At 38.3% G+C, this 22517-nt stretch overlaps 1 protein-coding gene across 2 annotated transcripts in view; it reads right to left on the bottom strand.

The window, feature by feature from the left end:
• Positions 1-17737, bottom strand: part of PTPN3 (protein tyrosine phosphatase non-receptor type 3) — a 98229-nt gene extending 80492 nt beyond the window's left edge. For both annotated transcript variants that reach the window (XM_054381529.1, XM_054381530.1), the window contains exons 1-6: positions 17600-17737; positions 7612-7719; positions 7442-7484; positions 6319-6397; positions 4767-4811; positions 3378-3430 (exon numbers count right to left, since the gene is read on the bottom strand). In XM_054381529.1, coding sequence (XP_054237504.1) covers positions 3378-3430; positions 4767-4811; positions 6319-6397; positions 7442-7484; positions 7612-7719; positions 17600-17737 — 466 coding nt within the window. The remainder of the gene's footprint in view (positions 1-3377; positions 3431-4766; positions 4812-6318; positions 6398-7441; positions 7485-7611; positions 7720-17599) is intronic.
• Positions 17738-22517: the final 4780 nt, after the last annotated feature.

Genomic DNA, 22517 nt, shown 5'->3' with positions numbered 1-22517 from the left:
CCCCTCCAGCCATTGAGTTCAACTCCCTTGCCAAAGCAGGATCACCTAGGGCAGGTCACAGAGGAATGCATCCCAACAGCTCATGAGAAGTCTCCAGAGAAGCAGACTCCACAATCTCTCTGGGCAGCCTGTTCCAGGGCTCTGTCATCCTCAGAGTAAAGAAGCTTTTCCTTCACACTGAGGTGAAACTTCCTGTGCTCCAATTTGTATCCATTGCCCCTTGCCCAATCCCAGGACACCAGTGAAAAGGGACTAATACCTTCTTGACAATCACCCTTCAGATATTTGTAAACACTAATAAGTGCTCCTCACAGTCTGCTCTTTTCCCAACTAAACAGCCCCAGGCCTCTCAGCCTTTCCTCACCAGAAAGATGTCCAGTCCTTTAACCATCCTCATAGCTCTCTGTTGGACACTTTTTAGTATATCCTTGCCCCTCTTGAACTGGGGAGCCCAGAACTGGACACAGTACTCCAGATGTGGTCACACCAGGGAAGAGCAGATGGGGAGGAGAACCTCCTTGACCTGTTGTGTTGCCTAGTACAGTTGCAAATTATAACTAAGGAAGAACAGTTCAAAACAGCTACAGAGCTGCTACAGGTAAACTACCAGGACAGATCTCAGAAGATCTGTTGTAGAGAGAGATGAAGCTCAAGAGCAGCAGCGAACCAAGTGGATGAAAATGGGTGTGTATTTCAATTAATCCCTCCAATCAGATTCTTGCATTGCGAGTTTCATCACCACCACACAGATAAAACTCTGGTACTGCTGATGACAGGTACTGCAAGAAATGATAAAAGGTACCTGTGGGTGAACAGCATCGTTGCAGGCTTCAGAAGAACAGATGGGATAGGCACACAATCCTCAGACTGCCAAACACATTCCAAAATTCCATTTATTCATCAAGTCTGACTTTGCTTCTAAGGAATAAGGGCTAGAGGTGCTCTGTAGAGTAGCAGGAACCTGACTGACATGCCAGTGAATCTCACAGCTTACGTGATATCCTTCACTTCAAAAAAGCATAGGCAGGGAGCACACACAGAAAATAAAACCCAAATGCTAGCTATGCAAAGAGGCAGATCTCTGTAAAGTAGAAAGTCTCAGGTTTCAATGTTAAGTTCTGTAAGAAGAGAGAGGGACAAAACAAAGACAAGTTAGATGAGTCAGGCAAAAAGGAATTTGATCGGGGAATTATGTGTGGCAACTCTCACAGTGGAGCTACTGCTGATGCCCCTCTAAACCTTAGAGTTCACCTCCTCCTCTGGGATCTCAGCCTTCTCTCATTCCCAAAACTCTAACAATCTGTCTTCTTTCTAGTTCTCAAGAGACTTGCTCAGCTTTCCTCTAATCCTCAACCTCACCAGCCTTCCTGTTCTTACAAAAAGTCAAAACCCATTTGAATCCAAATCAACCAGTCAACCTCTTCCTGAAACAACACCAAAGATAGATAGCAGCATGCTAGAGAAACCTCCTCATTCTCTAAGCAGAGCTGAGAGAGGAAAAATATCACAGGAGATAAGAGAAGTATCCCAGTCGTAATAAATCACTGATGCTCAGGAAAAAGAAAGCTTAGAAGTATTCATAGTATCTTTTATTGGCTTTGTTGCTGTGCTTTAGATTCAAGTCTCAAACCAGCAGAAGATTTACGCACATAAGAACATATTCCCACCAAACCCATGGGGCTTCTCACGTACCAATATATTGTAAGCCATTTAAACACTGTTCTGGAAATGTAAACTTACTAAAAAAAAAAAAAAACTACCAAACAAGTGGTGCAAAATCTTCTTTGTGACATTTGAAATACAGAAGTAATACACACTCTGCATAGATCCTTTATTTAATTTTATAGTCTGTAAAACAATCCCATATTACCATAGTAAAACCCAAGACACATCATTTATGGCTAGATTATCTGTTTTTCCAGTACAAGAATATCCTTCCAGTTTACCAATTTCAAAATTGTTTAATATGCACCTGAAGGTTCTCCTTAAAAAAATTATTTTAATCTCCATTGGTCATTTCTGTCAGGAAGCACATTTACTGATAATAAACTACCAACTTATTCTTTCAAGTTGCTACTCAGCTTCAGCTGTGTTTAGAGTCAAGTGCAGTCACATGCCATTTGGTATTATTTAGTATTCACAGTATTCACACCCACTTGTATTCCCCTGTAACTTAGCACCACCAGATAACACAAGGTGTGCCACAACGGCACACAGGAACATGTGAGAGCTTTACTTTAGAACAGCAGAGCTGAACCCAGACACCTGTGCGAAGGGAAAGGAGTAGAAGCAGCACCACAGACATCACCACCATGGTCTCTCTGCAAAACTCAAAGCCTGTGAGTGTCAATCATACAACTGTCACGTGAAAACTGCAGTTAAAAAGCAAGAACCACCAAACACCAGACTTCATGTGCAATGAAAGACACATACCTCAACCCTCGCACTAGTGACAACTACTCCACCTTTTAAATAAATGACTGGAAGATTGTCACACAATGATTTCCCCTCCTGCATACAAGGCAAGTTACTGAAGCATAAAGCAGCCTGAAAATAACCTCAAAACATTTCTGCAGACCCTTCCAGCCATTCCGTAAAGAAATAGGATAAATATGGATCACCAAAATAATTACACAATGATTTTTGTATGCTTGCCCTTGACAATAATTTTTTACAAATATACAAATTCCCAACAAACTCTCAACCTGTTTTTCTGTTTGTTTAATGAGCAAGGTCTTCCTCTGGCTGTTTTTCATTATCTGTTTAGAATGCCCATCAGGCTCCATTCTGGTTTGCCTGCAGAATATATTTTTCTAATATCACCCTTAATGGTTTCTTTTGCCAGCTGCAGGCACATGAGAATGAGATACATTCTTCTCCATTGTCACCTTCAATGTATTACAAAGTTCCAAGCAGTTTTACAAACCTAACAAATCAAATTTTCTGAATAAAACTTTAAATAAGAATACAGTTTCTTAATCATGAGTTTACCTTCCCCATGACTGTTCTCTAGAAGATCTATTTCCCTAGAATGCTCTTGCACAGTTATTGTAACACACAGCAAGTTTAATTATCTTGTTTCCAATGACAATGAAAAGCTACTTTTTTGTCAGCAGTACAAACACATAAATAAGAAAAATGTTATTCTTGTATTAACTTCCTTTTTTTGACAGATCTAACAAGCACACTTTTTCCATTTATAGTGTCTGAAGGCTGCTTTAATAACATGCACCTTCTTTACAATGCATCACCAGTAGCATTTTGAACATTCCACAGCAATAGATTAGGAAAGACAATTTTCCTTATTTTTCAGTGCCAAGTATCAGAGAGGGTAGTTTGTCAAGTATGTTAACAAAATAACAATTGTTATTACTTACATTGTACTGCATATGATGCCAAGACCACAGCAGAATTAATTGGGCATGACAACCTGGAAAGAAAAGAAAATATTTTTATTTGAACATAGACTACATCGATGTATTGTTAACAATGTCTCTGCAATTAGTTCAGTGCATAAAGACTCAAAGAGTAAAGTTAGTTGTTGTGTAATTGCTTCTTAAGTGAATGTGGTGGGCTGAAAATTCACCCCTCCCCATAAAATTGTCAGACCTGATCAGTTAGAAAGCAAATGAAGCTGCATTTACAAACAAAACTACAAGCTAGAAATTAAATGCAATGAATATGTACAAAATATACAACATTTACATACATATACAATTTATAAACAGCAGAACCACCCCTCTGGACAAACCAGAGGGCAACTAATAGTTTCCCCTGCCTTGTTCCCTTCTCTTCCCTGAAATTAAATAGTCATAAAATGACATGCTGATATTCTTGCTGGATACTTAATTGGGAAAGCAAAAGGAGAAGGGATGTTTATGGGGATTTTTATATGTTTATATGTTTATTTTAAGAGCTGCAGTCCTGAGTACTGAGAAGTAGACAGAAACACTAAAATTAGCTAAATGCCTAGGGGCTAAGAGAGTTCAGATCTCATAACCAAAACTAACTCCACAGAAGAAAAAAGCCAAGCTACACGTGGCAGCAAATACTTGAATCACCTCTTTTCTTCTATTTTTAAAACTGTATGAACAACAGCAGAATCTCAAGTAAAGGAACCACTGGGTAAATGCTCACCATATGTGGAATGTAGCCCTGAAATAATGAGAAGTACCTTTATGAACTGCCCTTTGCTACTCACTCCTGGGTACAGCACTGGAAGTGGATCTCCCTGTTTGGAATACCATGCCTGGCACACCATGCTTTGTGCAAAGACCTCTCAGGCTGACCTTTTACCTGCAGACACATAACATCTCCTACAGCTCATTCACAACAGACTGCTGACCTGTTCTTACTGAACTGAGCTATGTCAAAATTTGCAACATTTCTTAGCAATTTACTTCTCTTTTACAGCAATATTTCGTAAGCTACATTTTTCATTGCGAGGATACCCTCAGAAAAAGTTTTGGTTGTTCTGGGGGAATTTTGTTGGTATTTTTTGGGGTTTTTTTCATGTTTTGTTTTTGTCTGCTTGGTGGTTATTATTTTTATTATTATTATTATTATTATTTTATGTTTGTTTATTGGGGAGGGTTTAGGGTTTTTTTCCCTTTGCATTTTTGTTTAGTTTAGAGGGGGCTTGTGGAAGCTTGTGGGTTTTTACTTGTTGTGGGGTTCTTTGGTGGGTTTTTTCCTTGTTGGGGTTTTTTGGTGGTTATTTTTTTAGAAAAAATAATTATAGAGAAATTGGAAAGTGTTCTTATTACCTTCCTTCTGCAATATCAGTCTTCAACTGCAAGAAGAATAAGTGCCTAGGAAAGATTTAAAAAAAAAAAAAAACAAAACACAAACACATACATTTATTTTCACATTTAAAAGGTACAGGTTAAATAGTTACATGGATTAGTTTTATTTTATTAGATTTCCCAGAAAACTATACAAACAGATGAGAAAAGCTTAATAGCATTTGCAGACATGCAATCATTCATCCACTCACTTGCACAAGTTTTAAATACCTCAGGCAGTCTGTACTACAACTCCAGGACCACAGTATTAATGCCACCACAATTAATGTGACAAAAAAACCACACCAGCACAGAACTGGTCTCTCTTTCTCCCAGGAATCATCCTGGATCTAACTTTAAAAAACCCAAACCAAAACCAAAATACAAAACTCAAACCAAAGCAAACAACAAAAATCCCCAACCTAAACAAACAAAAACCCCACAACAGACATTTGCACACCTCTGCCCTCCCTCCTCACCCCCTCCCAAAATACCAACCCCAAACCAAACCCTGATAGTCTATCTTGGAACTACTCAATGGAGGATAAGACACTCCTTAAGTAACATATGCTGAGAAAAAGCTTTTACACAATTCTCCAACAGCAGCTCAGTTTTGTTTTTATTAGTATGACTGACCATATTACTTAGAGTGATATGTGAAGAATCAACAGCAGGTCTTTGAATAATTTCAGTTTAAAACTGAAGAACAGCTTTTGCAAGTGCATGGCCAGCAAAAATCAAAACAGGTTAATAGCTAAATTGTGTCAAGTCACTGAAACTACAACCATTGAAAAATGCTACAAAATGTCAGGATTAACGGGTGCTGTGGATTCTGAGCTCCAAATTATGTGAACAAAATAAAATATTCAGTTAAAGCTTTGTCGCCAGTTAATTGAAAATTGCTTATAAGTCACCTACCCTACCCCTATAAAAACTCAGAATCTGGTTAAAGAAGAAAATTTTGAAGTTCTACCATAAACTGAAGTGTAACAGATCTTTACATGTTCCAAGAAATGGGCCAACTAGAAAACAAGAACTGTTATCTGTTCTTTTCAAAACAAAAAAAGCCCTCCACCCTCCCACACCCTGGACATTAAATCTACTCCACATGTTCAAAACTGACTCAGTATTGATACGAAACTTCTAATACAGATTTAGGACATGCAGTCAGATTAACCATTGAACTTCCCTTTTTTAATCAATGCTTTTGCTTAATTAAGGGATCCAGAAAAAAAGCATTAGGAAAGTACTTAAAACAAGGAAGGGCTCAAAAATTAGAAAAGAACCCAAGGTATAAATAAACCAACCGCTACCTTTGTACTTACACCCCAGCTGCATTTTGGGGTTGTAGGCTGTGTATAGCAGAAACCATTCACTATGAGCACTGCAGCAAGCTGTCAATTCCAAACATATTTAATACAAAGAGCTATATAAAGTTATCTACCTAATAAACCATAGTTTGCCAAGCTGTGGAGATGGGAAAAGAGGACATTACATGTTCTTAGTTCACAGAAGCAATTATCAAACAAGTTACCTGGTTTGCTCTTGTTGAAGAGTGTTAGGATCAGGTATAAAAAACCTTACGCGAAAATGAAGGGTGCAGGGAAAACCTCCTGCAATATTTCAGAAGAGCAAATAATTTCGTTTAAAAAAAGAAAAAGACCAAGGTTATTCTTTCTATATTTACAGAAAAATTACAGGAACAAGTACACAGAAATTTCAAGCATTTTTCTCATGGAACTAAAAGAAATCACAAGAAGTCTCTCCTGATTCCCAACACCAACTGTAAGAATAAAATTCTCTCAGGTATTTTGATGCTTTCACTTAAAGTACTTTGTAGGTGCTACTTTACTTTAAAAGGCATTATTTAGTTATCTTTACCCCACAGATAAAATAGAAAAAAGGCAGAAAATATATTGGAACATCTCAACTGGGATAATGGTTGATTCTATCTTAAATGCAAAACCAACAAATGAACAGAAGTTCACCATGTTAACTTCATCTATTCTTATTTCAATTCATGCTCAATCTGCAGCACATGGTTGAAATAAGAGAGCTGAAAAACAGCTCAAGTTTCACATCACAAATTGGGACTCAGTGTCACTTGGACCACATGGGGCCATGTTGGCCAGTCTGTCCTTCTTGGTAAGTATTTGGTGTTACCCAAAGCTGTTTATGAACAAGACCTACTATGCAGGCACCTGGAAGCATGTGGTATTGGTTTTTAATACAAACAAGCATAAACCTTTTATTTTTTTCTTATTCTGCTCGAGACAAGAAATTGCCAGACTCTATACATGAAACAGGATCCACCCACTTCCCTCAATCAAAATCCCTCTTCTTTATCACCCCTATCAGGGGGAATTTACTGGCACCATGATCTGACTACTGTTTTGACAGACAACACTGGTCAGAAGCCAGGTTTAGATGCTATTTCAGCATCAAAGCTAGTGACCTGTGAGGTCTAACTAGCACTCAGGTAGCAGTAAGAAATTTAGAAAGCTTGGCTGAAAAGACTGGCAGGCATAAGACTTGCTTTTAAAGAAAATCTGCCATCTGGATGTGCTAATTTACAAGAGCTGTATTTATTCTAGTCATAGGAGCACAGAGAAGCAGGATTACACAGCCATGACCAAGATATCAAAAATAAATCTTACCTTTTAATTGTTTTCTAATAGGTTTGTTGGGTTCAAGCCATCGCTGTGAAATGAAAAACTATTAGATGGATTAACAATATTTGCAGACAAGTACTGTTTATCTATGTGTGTGTGCATGTAATGTATACATATGTTTTCCTGCACACACATTTACCATTGACTATACTTACAGGTGAATCTACTGAAGTCTCGTTTTGCTGTAAACCAAAATACTCCTTCTCCATCACACCCAACTGGTTATAGGTCAGATCCAACAAAATCTGTCCAGTGTCTTGTTTCTGAAAACAAGAACATTTCAGAAGTGAATTACTGGCAACACTAACACATTTTAAGATACAATTAATTGAAATAAATGCTTTCAAAAGAAAGAAAAAAGTAAGTCATGATTAGAAGTAACTACTACTTCATTGGCTCTGTTTCTCAGCAATTAGAACTTTGGTAAAAGTATGTTTTGGGTTTTTTTGTTTGTTTGTTTTAAGAGGCTTCTTTCAAAAATACATTAGGCATGTCAAATTTCATAGTATGAACTGACATGAACTCAAGCCCTTCAGGTCAGTCCAGTAATTTAATTTTAAACAGACAACTTTTCCTTGACCACAGTCTGGAGGAACAATGCCTTTCTCTAGAGCTGTAGCCTGCAAAGGTGGTTTACAGCCACATGGGGCTGCTCTGGCCCCTGCTGTCACCACCAAAGCAGCTCACCCTTTCTGTGCCAGCTGCGAAAAGGCTGTATGCATTTCGGGGGGAGGGGGAGGAAGGGGGGAAGTTGGAGGATGCTGAGCTCCAGCCATAAGATCCTGTATTTCGTTTTCAACTTCCACCTGCTCCTCAGTTGCCGTTCAAGCACTCTGCTTTCTGTTTAGATGTTTCTGAAGATAAATATCACAGAACCAGTGTAGTTGGGAATTGCACTGGAAGCAGAGTTCTAGAAGCATATGCATGGTATAATTTTCCCCAAGCCATGCCATGCCATGCCATCGTGGAAAGCAGATTAACCAACTACTGCCAAGGGGCACTGCGAATCAATTCTATTAAAGAAATCTAACTGCAAAAAGAAACAAACAAAAAGCCCTCAACAATATTGCAATCCTAATTATGCTAATACATAACAAATAGCTTGCAAAACTGTATGGGATTTTAGGTCTAGAATTTATAAATAAAATTATTACTGGACAGAACAAAAAGCAGTCTGATTTGCTTGGTACCTTGTCTATTCAAATAAATCACAGCATGAGAACAACTACATTTTTGTGGATGGCCCCTCTTACTCAGTGCATAAGAGTGCTCACTTAAGTCAACAGCACAATATCATATTCAGTTCTTTGTCTAGACCTTGTTTATGGTTAACATCATACAACATTACACTTCTGCTCAGAAGACAGATATTTTAATTTTTTATCTTTTTTTTTTTAAACAGGGTACCATGCTGTTGCAGTTGAGTGCTTTAATTAGCAACATATTCCATAGTTCTCCCTTATGCCACTCTTCTTATTACAAAGATGGGAAAAGAAGAACAAAGATTCAAGCAAAAGACACCCACCTGGCTACCATATATATTTTTTTAATATCCAGCAGTTCCTACTGCTAGAGCAGAACACCTCAGTGTTTCAAGATCAGGCCTCCTGTGAAAAGCTGTGCCAATTTTTCTGGAGCAAAGTTGCATATGAAGAAAGCAACAAGGGCAACACTTCATTGTCTTATGTATGAAACTACTCTTTCCCTTCCAACAATCTGTCACCTTGTTTAACTCTCACAACAAACAGTTGAAGTCCCACAACAAATGTGAGCCTGCTTGGGCCTGTAAGTCTGTGAGCCATCAAAAGCAGCAGCACTGTCCCCTCCTTCCTCTACAGATGCACAGGAATTCCTGCTCCACTCCTTCTGAAACAGGCTACTGCTCCTTTGGATGCTAAAACAACAGTACTGATTAAACTCATTTTTTTTCCTCAAATAGCATAGATCCAGCTTAGAAACGGAAATCTCAGCAACAGGCAAGGACCAGGTGACCAAGCATTCCTCACCACACAAAGCCAGGCTATAGTGCATCCATCAGGCATCTCTGTTCTGCACCACCCATGAGGTAGGCTCTGCTATGAAGACTGAGATTTGTTGTCAGAGATTATCCATATGTGTACACAAGAGGGCCCTATGAAAACAGCAGACCTTAACCCTCTGAAATAATGGGCATTTCCTGATGTGAATTGTAAATATTGTGTGTCTTTCTATACATGCAATATTCATTTCCCCAGGGCTGTGTTTTCACAAGCAGAATGTTAAAACACTTCCAAGTGACATCACGTAACACCTGCATGACTCCAAAGGACATCTGCACATCTATGGTGGGTACTTCTGACACAAGCTAAATGAGCAACTGAAGTTACACTGTGACCAAAAGCTGTAATTACAGGGGATGAGACATACACTTTACTTAATAATGAAATCGTTCAGGCATCTCAAATTTAATTAAAAATATCCCCCCATAGTGAGGAAAAGAATCTGAATTTCAACACTCCTGACTTCCTTCATTCTCTTCTTTTGGCTACAGCATTATCTCCTCATTCCCTTCTCATGCTTCTGGTCCTTCACCCTAATTCAGATGCCTTCACCTTCATTGACCAGTCATTATTCTGAACTATCACAAGCTTTGCATCAGCCACCTTACAACTACACACTATTCACCTCCATTTAAATCTGCCTTGAAACATGTTTAATCTCATTTGGGAGAAGGAAAAAAGAAAAAAAACAACAAAATTAAAGCAGTCATAACTAATACTTACTACATGCTGCCTGTGTCACAACAATTTCCTGCTATATTTAGGGAATTTAGATTATTCAAGTTTAATTTCTAGTAAGCTACATGACTTTGAAGAAAACAAGTCCCTTCACTATATTTAATGGCAAGTACTGCCTAGAAGCTGAGGTGATCAACTCACCATCCTAAGTACTGCATAAATACAAGTGAAACCTTAGTTCTTTGGAGTGGAAAGGTAAACATGCAAGTAATCCTTTCCAGTTTGTTAACTTCTAGAGGGTAAAGGGTACAAAGGGACACATTAAGCAGACAGTGCAACACATGGTACATCTCCCCTGTCCCTCTCTCAGCAAGAGCTCTACCCCCACTTTCTGGCAATGATAATCTCACACCTAAGCACCACCTAAGCTTTTACAAATTCAGTCTTACCTCAGACTTACATACCCATTGCCCCTCATGTGCTGCTTGAGGTCATCCCTTCCTAATTTAGTCTGTAACAGTCACCCACCCCCAAATCTCCTGTGCCTTTTGGTCCCAATATGCCCATGAGATTGAAAAAAAGCACTACACTTTCTTTTAATTTCTAGACTGATTTTACACACAGATAGTTTACTTGCTCTTCTGCAAACTCCATCCTTTTTCTCTTCCTGGAAATTACTTACTCACCTGATGCTTTCATTCAGGGCATGCAAGATTTTGTTTAGCTAGAACAAACAGCCTGTTCTTTCCTTGAGTCCAGACTTCTGCAGAGTATCCTAATTGTGCTTTCCAGGCCTGCCTGACTGGAACTCCCCTTTTTTCTCTGTAAGTATCCAGAATCCACACATGACATTCCTTGGAGGGTGACCTCAATGCCAAGACTAACACTTAATACTTCCTTGACTTAACTGAAGATTCCTGCCTGATGTGTAATAGTGCTCACCTTGTTCAGAACAGTAACACTTGAGCAGCTCAGCCTGAAAACTACCAGTGTTCTCCTCCTCTATTGTTTGCAACTGAAAATTGAGCTTACAAAACACATTACCTCATCTTAGGAAAACTATTAGTTTACACTACTGATTTTCTTCACTGCAATTACTCCTTGTTCAAGATAACCTGCTAACCTGCTACCTCATTCTTTTTTATTTATTGTTAATAATGCCTCAAATCTTACATTATTTACTAAAAATATATATATATATAAAATCAACAGCAACATGTTAATGAAATCTGACAGCTGAAAACTCTACTAATGTCCTTTTCAGCAAGAGCTACTGTTACCTCCTGAGCTAACTCCTTGCCCATGCCATAACTCTTTGAGATTCCACACACTCCAGTGCTGCTTTTTCCTTCATAAAGGTTGTACAAAATATTTACCCAAGCCCACAGAGTTTTGACCCACTGCTTTTCTTCTGCCTCAAAAAAATATTTAAAACAAATGCATACACGAGGTTAGTCATTCCAGTTCTAACTCTGGAAAAACCTCCCCTCCACTAACTCATTTCTTCAGCATTTATTATGAAGTCAGGCCTCACAAAAATCTAAAGCTAACAAGCTTGACGTAGATCATATCACTTTCTTTCTGTCCTCAAAGGCATCATCAAATTCACAGAATCACAGAATCAAGAAGGCTGGAAAAGACCTCAAGGATCATCAAAGTCCAACCTGACACCCAAGACCTCATGACTACTAAACCATGGCACCAAGTGCCACATCCAATCCCCTCTTGAACACTTCCAGGGATGGTGACTCCACCACCTCCCTGGGCAGCACATTCCAATGGCTAACAACTCTCTCCGTGAAGAACTTTCTCCTCACCTCCAGCCTAAACCTCCCCTGGTGCAGCTTGAGACTGTGTCCTCTTGTTCTGGTGCTGGTTGCCTGGGAGAAGAGACCAACCCCCACCTGGCTACAACCTCCCTTCAGGCAGTTGTAGACAGCAATGAAGTCAGCCCTGAGCCTCCTCTTCTCCAGGCTAAACAATCCCAGCTCCCTCAGCCTCTCTCCATGCTGTCAATTATTGCTTCTAGACTGCTGTGCCTCCATGTACAACTAAGTATTTGTCGAACAGCTAGTTGCTCTTTTCACATGCAGTGACACAGATAACAAGCAACAAAACATAAATATTTTCAAACACTATCCAGCAGGAAAACTTAGTGACAAAGATCCAATAATTCTGCCTCGTTGCATTTTGCAGATATAAAACTTACCCCCACAAACCCCACAAGCCTTTAAGACTTGTATCTCTGCCTATCATTTTAAATATACCAACAGTAAGTGTTAATTCTAACAATCACCTTCCTTCTCAAACCTTAACTGAGATGGTAGGGAAGGAAAAAGCATTCCTTAAGATTTGAAATTCAAGTCATGCAACTCTTCTTATTATTACTACCTATTCATTTTATTTCTAGAAGGAAACCCTATTACCAAGGGCCAACTACCCGAAAAGCAAAAGTCTCAAGATACCAGCATCATCTCAGAAAGACAGGGCAATGTGGAAGTGATCTGACACTGTAAATTTTCTCTCTCACAGAAGTTAGTTAGCTGGAAATTGAGAGACATCCCAAGTGATCACACCTGGCAAATAAGTCAAGTCAAGCAAAAGTTGAAAATTGCTGCATGTTTATACCAAAAATGACAAATAAATTTGCATTATTGCTCAATATACACCTACTAAACACAATCAAAAATGGTATGTGAGCACATTCTGTACATATTAGAATGACAACTACCATTTTCCACATGTGGAAAACTTATGCATTGTAGCCTTAGAAAAAGACAAAGGTAACATCAGAGACAGAAGTGAATCAACTGTATCGAAAAATTCAAACACCTGAAATTCATTGTGAGGCTTCAAGAAAACCTGGATATAATTAAAAGCAAATGCAATACTTCATATCAAGTGCAGTCGAGTCTTTGTCTCAAATATTTTTTTAAAAGAAGAACATTTCCAACTCTTAGCTTACATGCACCTTCTATACTCTGCCTGGACTTTAGACATGTTTCATGAGGGAAAGACAAGAAAGGCCATCTCAGCCTTAAGGAATTAACATAAATATCTATTTGGCTTGTAAGCAATTAAGTGGAATGTGTCTGTCTGTGCTCCCTTGTGAACTTTCTTGACAGTGATGACCTAAGAACAGCACATACTGCAAGTTACACTAATTAACTCTTTCTGAGACCATCCATACAAAGTTCAGATTCACCCAAACTGTTGTATAAACACCTGTAATAAAAACAATGAACAAAATTGTCTTATCACCTCACTACTCTCCAAAAGCCAAAAGAACAAGATAAAAATGGCATTCCTTTCTTGAAATGAAGGATTTATTTAAAATAGGCCAGACTACTGATACTCTTTTTTGAGAAATGCTTAATCAGAGCACATTTAAAGGAATCAAATTATGCAACTATTTTCGGGTTTCTGAATAGAGGGGAAAGTCCATCAGGTTATTTCCATAAGTAAAATCCATTTCCCTTCTTCCTCTGTCCAGTTTTAGGCTATTTGGTTTTCATTCACACACAGACATAGCCATGGGGAAAAGAAATTACCATCAAGCAGATTGATAAAGAAACCTAGAGCTATCACTTTGAAATTTGGCAGTTTGCTAGCTAAGTTTTATGTGGACTCTATAAAGATCCTGTTGCTACAGAATGAAAATAAAGTCATATCTCTACTCTCCCTATTCTCTAAGAAGGTCAGTATTTGGAGATAACATGAAGGTGTTGTCACCTTTTCAAATATATCACATAGCTAGAGTTTAAAATTTCAAAATATCTAAGTTTTTCTTTGCAGTGGCTCAACAGGTTGTAAGTTTAAACTACTTAATCTATCACCTTTGTATTAAATTTAAGTCCACCTCAAATGTACATGTTTTGAGCATCTGTGCAGTGCCAGAAAGATACTAAAACTGATAACCTTGGGATATCTAACTTGTTTAAACTCCAAGATACTTTTTCCAAGTTTCTTCTTACCTTGATGCTTCTTTTCTCTGATGTTATTTTTCTGTATAAACCCCCTATATGCCTTTGAAAGACAGACATCCACTTGCAGTAAGAATTCTGTGTTCAGCTGGCTGCTATAGGACAAAGCAACACTCAGTATTTTGCAGTCTGCCATATTAGAATGGGAGGTGTCTTAATTCCATTTATGCTATGAAATGGACAAAGGCCAGGCTTTGAGTGTTCTGCTTTTCCCCCATTCACTTTTCACCATTTGTAGCAGAAAATAGTTTAATTCTGTCTATAAACATTGAGCATATTTATGTATACTTCTCTACTCTGCCCTGCTGAGACCACACCTGCAATCCTGTGTCCACTTTCAGACTCCCCAGTTCAAGAGAGACAGAGATCTGCTGGACAGAATCCAAGGGAGAGCCATGAGGATGCTTAGGGGACTTGAGCATCTCCCCTGGGAAGAGAGACTGAGAGCCCTGGGGCTGTTTAGTCTGGAGAAGAGAAGACTGAGAGGGGATCTGATCAATGTCTATCAGTATCTGAGGGGTGGGTGTCAAGTGGAGGGGGCCAGGCTCTTTTTGGTGGTTCACAGTGATAAGACAAGGAACAATGGGTTCAAACTTGAACACAGAAGATTTCAGCTCAACAGGAGGAGAAACTTCTTTCCATTGAGGGTGACAGAGCACTGGAACAGGCTGCCCAGGGGGGGTTGTGGAGTCTCCTTCTCTGAAGACTTTCCAAACCCACCTGTGCAGACTCCCCTAAGTGATCCTGCTCTGGCAGGGGGGTTGGACCTGATGATCTCTTGAGGTCCCTTCCAACCTCTGATATACTGTGAGACTGTGAAACATGAATATTAGCCTTGTGTTTGTTCAAAGCATAACACATCTAAACTTAGAGCTTCCATAAATCGCAACCAAGTATCACTAGCTCACAAGCACAGTCCTGAAAAACGTCTAACTTTAATTTTCCACTGATAGACTGAAGCTCTTTCAAAGAGAAAATGTTACATCCTATGCTTTGAAAGAGCTGACCCTTCTCAGTTCCAATTCTCCATACTCAGGAAAGAAAAATTCAGCAGATTTCAGCAACAACAGTAAAAGCCGAGAAAGTAAAAAAAAAAAAAAACCCTAAAAAACATATTTACAACATTGACAAGCCACAGAATTTTCTTTTTATGAATGTATCTTGTACTGCATCTAGTAATTTCTGAAAGCACCTACATATAATAATGTATTATTTAATACTTTGTTAATTTGTCTTAGGGATAATTATGCCATATGATATGCATGTTTAAAAAATTTCTTGGAAGTACAGAATTATCAATTGAAATGCCATCCAGAAATTAGTAAAGTATGGAGCAAAATCTGTAAATCAGTGTTGTGATGTGACAAACATTTTCTCGAAAGCACCTAGCGGGGAAAATCCATTCTAAGCAACATTTATTTTCCATCAACACTTGCCTAGCTGACTCCCAGACTGATCACAGACATGAATTAATCTTTGCTCCTAGACCTAAAACTGAATGATATTAGCAGTTAAAAGAAAAACACACACACAAGGCCAGGTACAAACTTCACAAAAGCTGATCTTTTTTCTGTCATCTAAGCAAAACTTGGGTATAAATTTTCCACAGAGCGCATCAAGTCCTTTTGAGCACTAGACCTTGTGACACAACCAGAGTGCAGCAAAGCCTGTTGCTTAGGCAGGTATCAAGTTTAGATAAACAGAAAGGGTCATCCTGGCAGATAAGTACAGGTTCCTCCAGTACAGTTATGAAAGCTCAATACTCAAAGCACATAAATTCTCTGGTAAACCCCTCCCTTGCATTAGCCCATAACACAGTGGGGTAGCCGTGCTCTCCACTTCTTTTCAGTAAAGCAGTAATAGGTCTTGCATTACCTCTACAGCAGTTCAGCATTACAGCTGCAGTAAAGGAGGTCCTTCTGGTTCCTGGGTGAAGGTGGTAACCAGCAGACATACCCTAAGGGTATGTTGAAGGTAGGCAGAGATAGCAGCAAGGTCTAGAGTTTCAAAAGGGTTCCCATTTATCATATTGCACTCACAGCTTAAAGGGTAAAATGAGAATCAAAGTTCACTTGTACAGCCCTGGACTTCAAGTCAAGCACTAAACCTGGAGCTGCATGAACATTTGTTTACAAGGAAGACTATACTATTATGCATGGCTTTTGAAAAGTTTTAAATTCCTCAGTTCCCAAAGATCCTTGTGAAGGAGGGGGAAGTAATTATACTAGCTCACTGACAGACAAGGCATGCTGGAGACAAGCAATAGAAATTGTATACTAGTGCTGTTTCATCTCTTATATAGCTACTCTTCTTGTACCACACCCCCAGATCTTAGCAATTTATACACACACACACACACACACATATGTATGTATGTAAATATATATATACACATACATGTAGGTATATAAATATACATATATATAAAATACATACTAAAGCAAGAGACTGATTTTGTATGTATTAGAATGAAAATCATCTGTTTGCCTATCAAATCACTTCCATTTCAATAATAATATCCAACAGACAAAGTTCAACAAAAATCAGTCTGTAAAAAGAACTCAAATAACACTTAGGAAAATACAGTTTTCAGGTGAATTTCTGAGTCTCCCATAAGAAAGCATTACATAATCTATGGTACCTAACAACTTAGCTTTCTCAGTAAAATCTTCTTCTCAAATAGGGCAAACTGGATCAAATGGGTATCATATACACAAATTCACACAATTAAAGTCAAGCATAGCTCTTCTGCATGGTCAGATAACTCTACAGAAAATTGCTTAAGGAGGGAAGCTATTTCTTTTGTTTTCATGTAAAACCAGTACTGAAGGTTATAAACCAGACTAAAATACAGTAAAACATGGAGTACAAGCCTCTGATAACCTCCTTTTCCTTCCTGCTCCCAGATAAAGAGACTACACTGAAGCACAAAAAGCTGAATGGAACTGTCCTACTAAGCCATATCATCTTCACAATTTACATCATCTTTGCATTTCATGAAATTTGTACTGACATCACTACAGGAATTCACAAGGCTTCCTCATTTTGGCACTACCAGCCCTTTCATGGGAGAGAAGGAGTACCACATCCAAATCTAGGAGGCCCTTTTAAATATGAATTAATCATTCATAGCTCATCATGACCACTAGATCTGCTTTCTTTTCGTGGTGCCCGTATCATACAGAAGACCTGTTTCCAGATACCATCTGCAGGCCATGATTTTATAACATTTCAGTTGGCTGGTTTAAAGAAAACCACTTTAGAAAACCATTTCATAACCAGCAATTCTGCAATTCAAGACAGCAAAGTTACAGCTTCAACACCTTCTGGAAATCCCATGTGTCCTTAGGATTCCATACCTGACCTCCAGCTTTCAAGCTAATTTCTATGTACGTAAAAAGCAAACAAACAAACAAACAAAAAAAGTGTTTTTGCAAACTTACATTCACTTTGAAGCTTTGCACTGAGCCATCCAAAAAGTGGATGTTACAGATGATCTCTGATCGGGTTTTCTCCTTTGGTAGTTCTGACGCTCGTATGTTACTTATCCTCCCACCTAAAGCTCGCAAGCGGGAGTTCATCACTATTGCTGAATAACCTACAAAACAAAAATTAGGCTTAATAACAGTTTTTAAGACTCACTACATTTCACCCACATCAGGAGAAACCCACAACTTCATGAAGACCTCATTGCACCTTAAATGCCTACAGTAAGAAATGCTTCCTGCAGAAAAGAGTAAGTTGTAAAATCAGCACACTGCAAACTAGAACATAATTACATACATATAGAAAAGAGTAAGTTGTAAAATCAGCACACTGCAAACTAGAACATGATTACATACATATAGAAAAGAACAAGTTGTAAAATCAGCACACTGCAAACTAGAACATGATTACATACATATAGAAAAGAACAAGTTGTAAAATCAGCACACTGCAAACTAGAACATAATTACATACATATAGAAAAGAGTAAGTTGTAAAATCAGCACACTGCAAACTAGAACATGATTACATACATATAGAAAAGAACAAGTTGTAAAATCAGCACACTGCAAACTAGAACATAATTACATACATATAGAAAAGAGTAAGTTGTAAAATCAGCACACTGCAAACTAGAACATGATTACAAACATATAGAAAAGAGTAAGTTGTAAAACCAGCACACTGCAAACTAGAACATGATTACATACACATAGAAAAGAGTAAGTTGTAAAATCAGCACACTGCAAACTAGAACATAATTACATAAACAGAAGGGCTTCCATGTTCTAAATGTGATCACTCTAAAAAGAGTCATAGGTACCCCCTGCAAGGTATACTTAGGCTAGGGATGGTCTACTACCTTAGTTTAAATCAGCAAAAAACCCAAACACCCTACTACAAAGCAGGATGACAATGTCAAGAAAAGTTTTTATCTTCTGTAACAAGTAAATACCTCACCCCCTTATAGATTTCTTACAGATTTCTGTATTTACCATAAAAATAAAGCAATTCTGTTTACTTTCAACTGACAACACAGTTGAGTTAATGCAGACTACTTTCTGTCAAATAGCATTCTGTTTCAGGAATATAAATATATATATATATATATATATATATATATACATAACACGATATGTAAAGCAACTAGAATTCACATTAAAAGCATGTCAATATTTTACAGCCTATCATACATAAATTCATGAAGCCAGAAATGTATATCTTAAAAGAATGGTTTTGAAAAATCTTCATGGACACCAAAACTCTGAAAACCAGTTTTCACAAATGAAAAAAAACCCACACCAACAAACAAACAGAAAACAAACAAACAAACAAAAAAACCCCACCACCCCACAACTCAGAAACCCCCACCTAAGAGAAGAGAACCATTCACTGAAATAAGAGATGAATTAAACACAGTCAAGCCTGTAAACATTTCAAGTCTCCCTTCACTGGATCAGTTTACCATTAACATCACAGCTGGCAAGTGAAGCAGAGGATTGTTTTCCAGGTTAATTACCATACCAATTACCAAACCGTTATTAGAGGCTAGCTACAAAGAGACTTAGATAATATGAGTGTTTCCTAGACTGCTGGCCAAGCCAGACAGAATCAACATCAGGACACTTGCAATTTCCCCTCAATCTTTCTTAAAACATAGGCCGGCTTTTCTTTCACAAGCAGGTAAAGAAAATGAACAATTCACAATAAAATCACTTAGCAATTTGAAACATCATATCTAGTCACACATCACTGCAAAAAGCAGATGTGGGATGCGTGAAGAACCATGAGACACACCAGAGTGTAAGAGTACAAAAGGCAACAAAGAAGTGTAGTTATCCATCCTCCAATAATGATGTGTAATCTACATTTAAAAGCAGCTAAAAACAATTCCCCTCTCACAGAAAACTCCGAAGTCAGACACACAAAAAGCATTTAACAAATACTCTCATACTTCTTTTGTCAGCCAAGTGATACTTCGCTATTGTGTATTTTCTAAAAATGAAAACTCTTAAGTTGCTCATTTATTTAGCATTTTTTTTCCCTAGGAGATCAGCAGTGTTTTTCCTCACCTTTCCCAAATGTGTGGAGTTAGGCTGTTTTTCAAAAGGAGGATAAAAAGGAAGGGGTGATCTTTAGGTGAATTCAGAACATTATTGCTATATACACCACTATACATACCTAGTGCTTTATAGTATGTTAATTTTAAAATGTTTTACTAATCCAGAAAGTGGGCTTTTGATCCAGGAAGGGTTGCTGACATGCAGTTATCTAGTTATCAAGGATATACAAGAAGATGAAGGCAGATTATGATTCTATACAGAATCCCAGAATGACTGAGGCTGGAAAAGACCTCTGAGATCATCCAGTCCAGCGTATGACCTAACACCACAAAATCAGCTAAAACATCACCAACAGCTCTTTCAGACTGGCCACCAAGGAAATCTCATTGACAGTGAAGGAAGAGGTTAAAAAGCAGACAAGGCACAGAGCAGGCAATGCATTCAGTCTCACATTCTCTCATTTTCTAGCAGCTATACTTTTAAACTATTCAGGACTATCTTCGTCTTTTATCAAAAAAAAAAAAAAACAGACAAATGACTACATGAATTATACTGCACATTTTTTTTCTCCTCTTTGCACCCAATTAAGTCAAACCCCCCAACTTTTTACTTGCATAAATAGTTCTCTACCCACTCGTCCACTGGTGGGTAAAAGTAGAAAGCTATTTGTCACTGTGGGCCAGCCACTAGATGGAGAAAAGGGTTTTGGTAACCAGATTCAATCTGTGTGTGATCAATTTGCACTGAGTTGACAAATGGGAACTTGGAATTCCTTGATTTCTATGACTCTATGTAAAGTCAAACCAGCAACACATTCAGAGTTCATGGTTTGTGTTTACAGCATGCAAAGAGCCCCAGATGAGGCTGTCCTTGACAGAGCCAGCTAATCATGGAACCTGTGCTAAGGCCACGATAAAGGGCTGAGTGTTTGGACATCATAGCCACTAGTCAACTGGAGCTCAAATAGTCTTGTCAAGCCCCTGGAAACTGCCATTACCTGGGAGTCACAAGCCAAGAAAGCCAGGCTCTCCACTTCCCACTTACATGACCTTCCCCACTGCTCTGCAGACATGAGGTAGTTTCAGGCTGTGCCTTTAAAAATTTTCATAGATCTTGAACAGAAAGTGGTAAAAATGTAAATAAATCACTATTGGATGTAAAAAGAAAAATAATGATAATTCTAACAATCCCATTGGGGAGATATCTACCATAAGATTTGGTTCTCAAAACAATCTCTCTTTCTTCTTGGGCTTCCTTAGGCTAGGAGATACTAACTTGCTTCTGCTTGACCTTGGCTGCATTGCTTTGACTGGTATTAATTTCTTGGCTTCTGTCTTTTGTCCCTTGTGTACAGGGGGTTAGGGGAGGAGGCAGGGAAGGGTGAAGCTATTAGCTTCCCCTGGTTTTTGGCCAGGGGGGTCCTTGTGCTGTTCATTAATTGCAAATACCTGTAAATATTGCAAACATTGTGTATTTTGTACATATTTATTGCAGTCCATTGTAGATTGTAGTTTTGCTTGTAAATACAGCTTCCATTTGCTTCCAATTGAGCTGGTCAGGCAAAGTTAATGTTGGGGGGGTTAAATTTTCAACCCACCACGAGACAGTAAGCTGGAAGAGCTCTTATACAGGTGTTACACCACAGGCAGCAGAGTAAGTAATTTTGCACATTCTTTCTTCACATGGCCTACACTCACTAAGTCCATAAGGGAACAACTTTGCCAATCCCTAAAGATCAAGGGAAAGAGAAGAGCTGAGCAGCTGAGTTATTTGCAACTGTTCTACTATTTTTCTTCCATACGTGACCTGTGTTTAAAGCTGCATTTTAAAGAGGTCTAGATGACTGAAATGATGTATCAACCCCACCAACTCCATATTTTATATGCAATATAAAGGGCTATGAGAAAGCACATGAAGCAACCTGCAATGGCAACTGCTTCTGAGATAGGTGGGAGGGTCACTGAGGTCTCAGGTAAGACCAGATGCCAGCACTAAACACCAGTGATCAGCCTCCAGCCATTGCATGCAAATCCCAGCTCCTGCTTTGTATCTTTGAGCAGGGGAATAACTCACAAAACAAGCCAATAAAAGATAAGACAACTTTGAACATTATCAACAAGTGAAGAGTTCAGTAATTATTTGCTTTCCCTGAAATAAACATCTCAAATCCAGAAAGCTGAGTTACATTTTAATTAAATAACTAAACCAATCTATCCTCAATAACACAGTTATTTTCACTTTAAGGTATAAAAGAAATGTGGAATTCTATCCCATAATCAAAGCAGGCAACAGGCTTACAGGAGCAACACAAAGAAGTTAATGTTTTCCAAGTACATTAAATACACTTCTGGACAAGTTTGGTTATGCATGCCTTCTCCTACAATAATGCTGCAGTCAAGCAGAACAAAAATAATGTTTTTTTCTCTACTTCTTCACTGAAGTCTGACTTCCAAACGTCTCTTTCCATACCAGCATTTTATTTCTTTCCAACTCACTTAGTAATTGTTGGTAAAGAAATTTATGACCCAATTTGCAGTGTAACTGCCATCAACATATTTGTTACCAAGGAAATAAATTAAGAGCATATTTGCTGAGTATATACTCAAAGACCTTCTATATACGAGACTACATATCCACGTCAATAGTTTTTGTGGGGGTTTGTTTTGTTTTGTGGTTTTGTTTGTTTTTTAATAATCATTCATCACCAACATCCCTTTGGGTAAATGAGCACCCCTGCAAGTGTTTTTTTTTTTCTAGAAGGGGACTACTGATCTCTAAATGTTCTCTAAGTTTCTTTATAATCATGTGACTG

This window comes from Indicator indicator, chromosome 6, assembly GCF_027791375.1.
Source record: "Indicator indicator isolate 239-I01 chromosome 6, UM_Iind_1.1, whole genome shotgun sequence".
Classification (NCBI taxonomy): domain Eukaryota; kingdom Metazoa; phylum Chordata; class Aves; order Piciformes; family Indicatoridae; genus Indicator; species Indicator indicator.
This window is presented reverse-complemented; position numbering and strand designations above follow the sequence as displayed.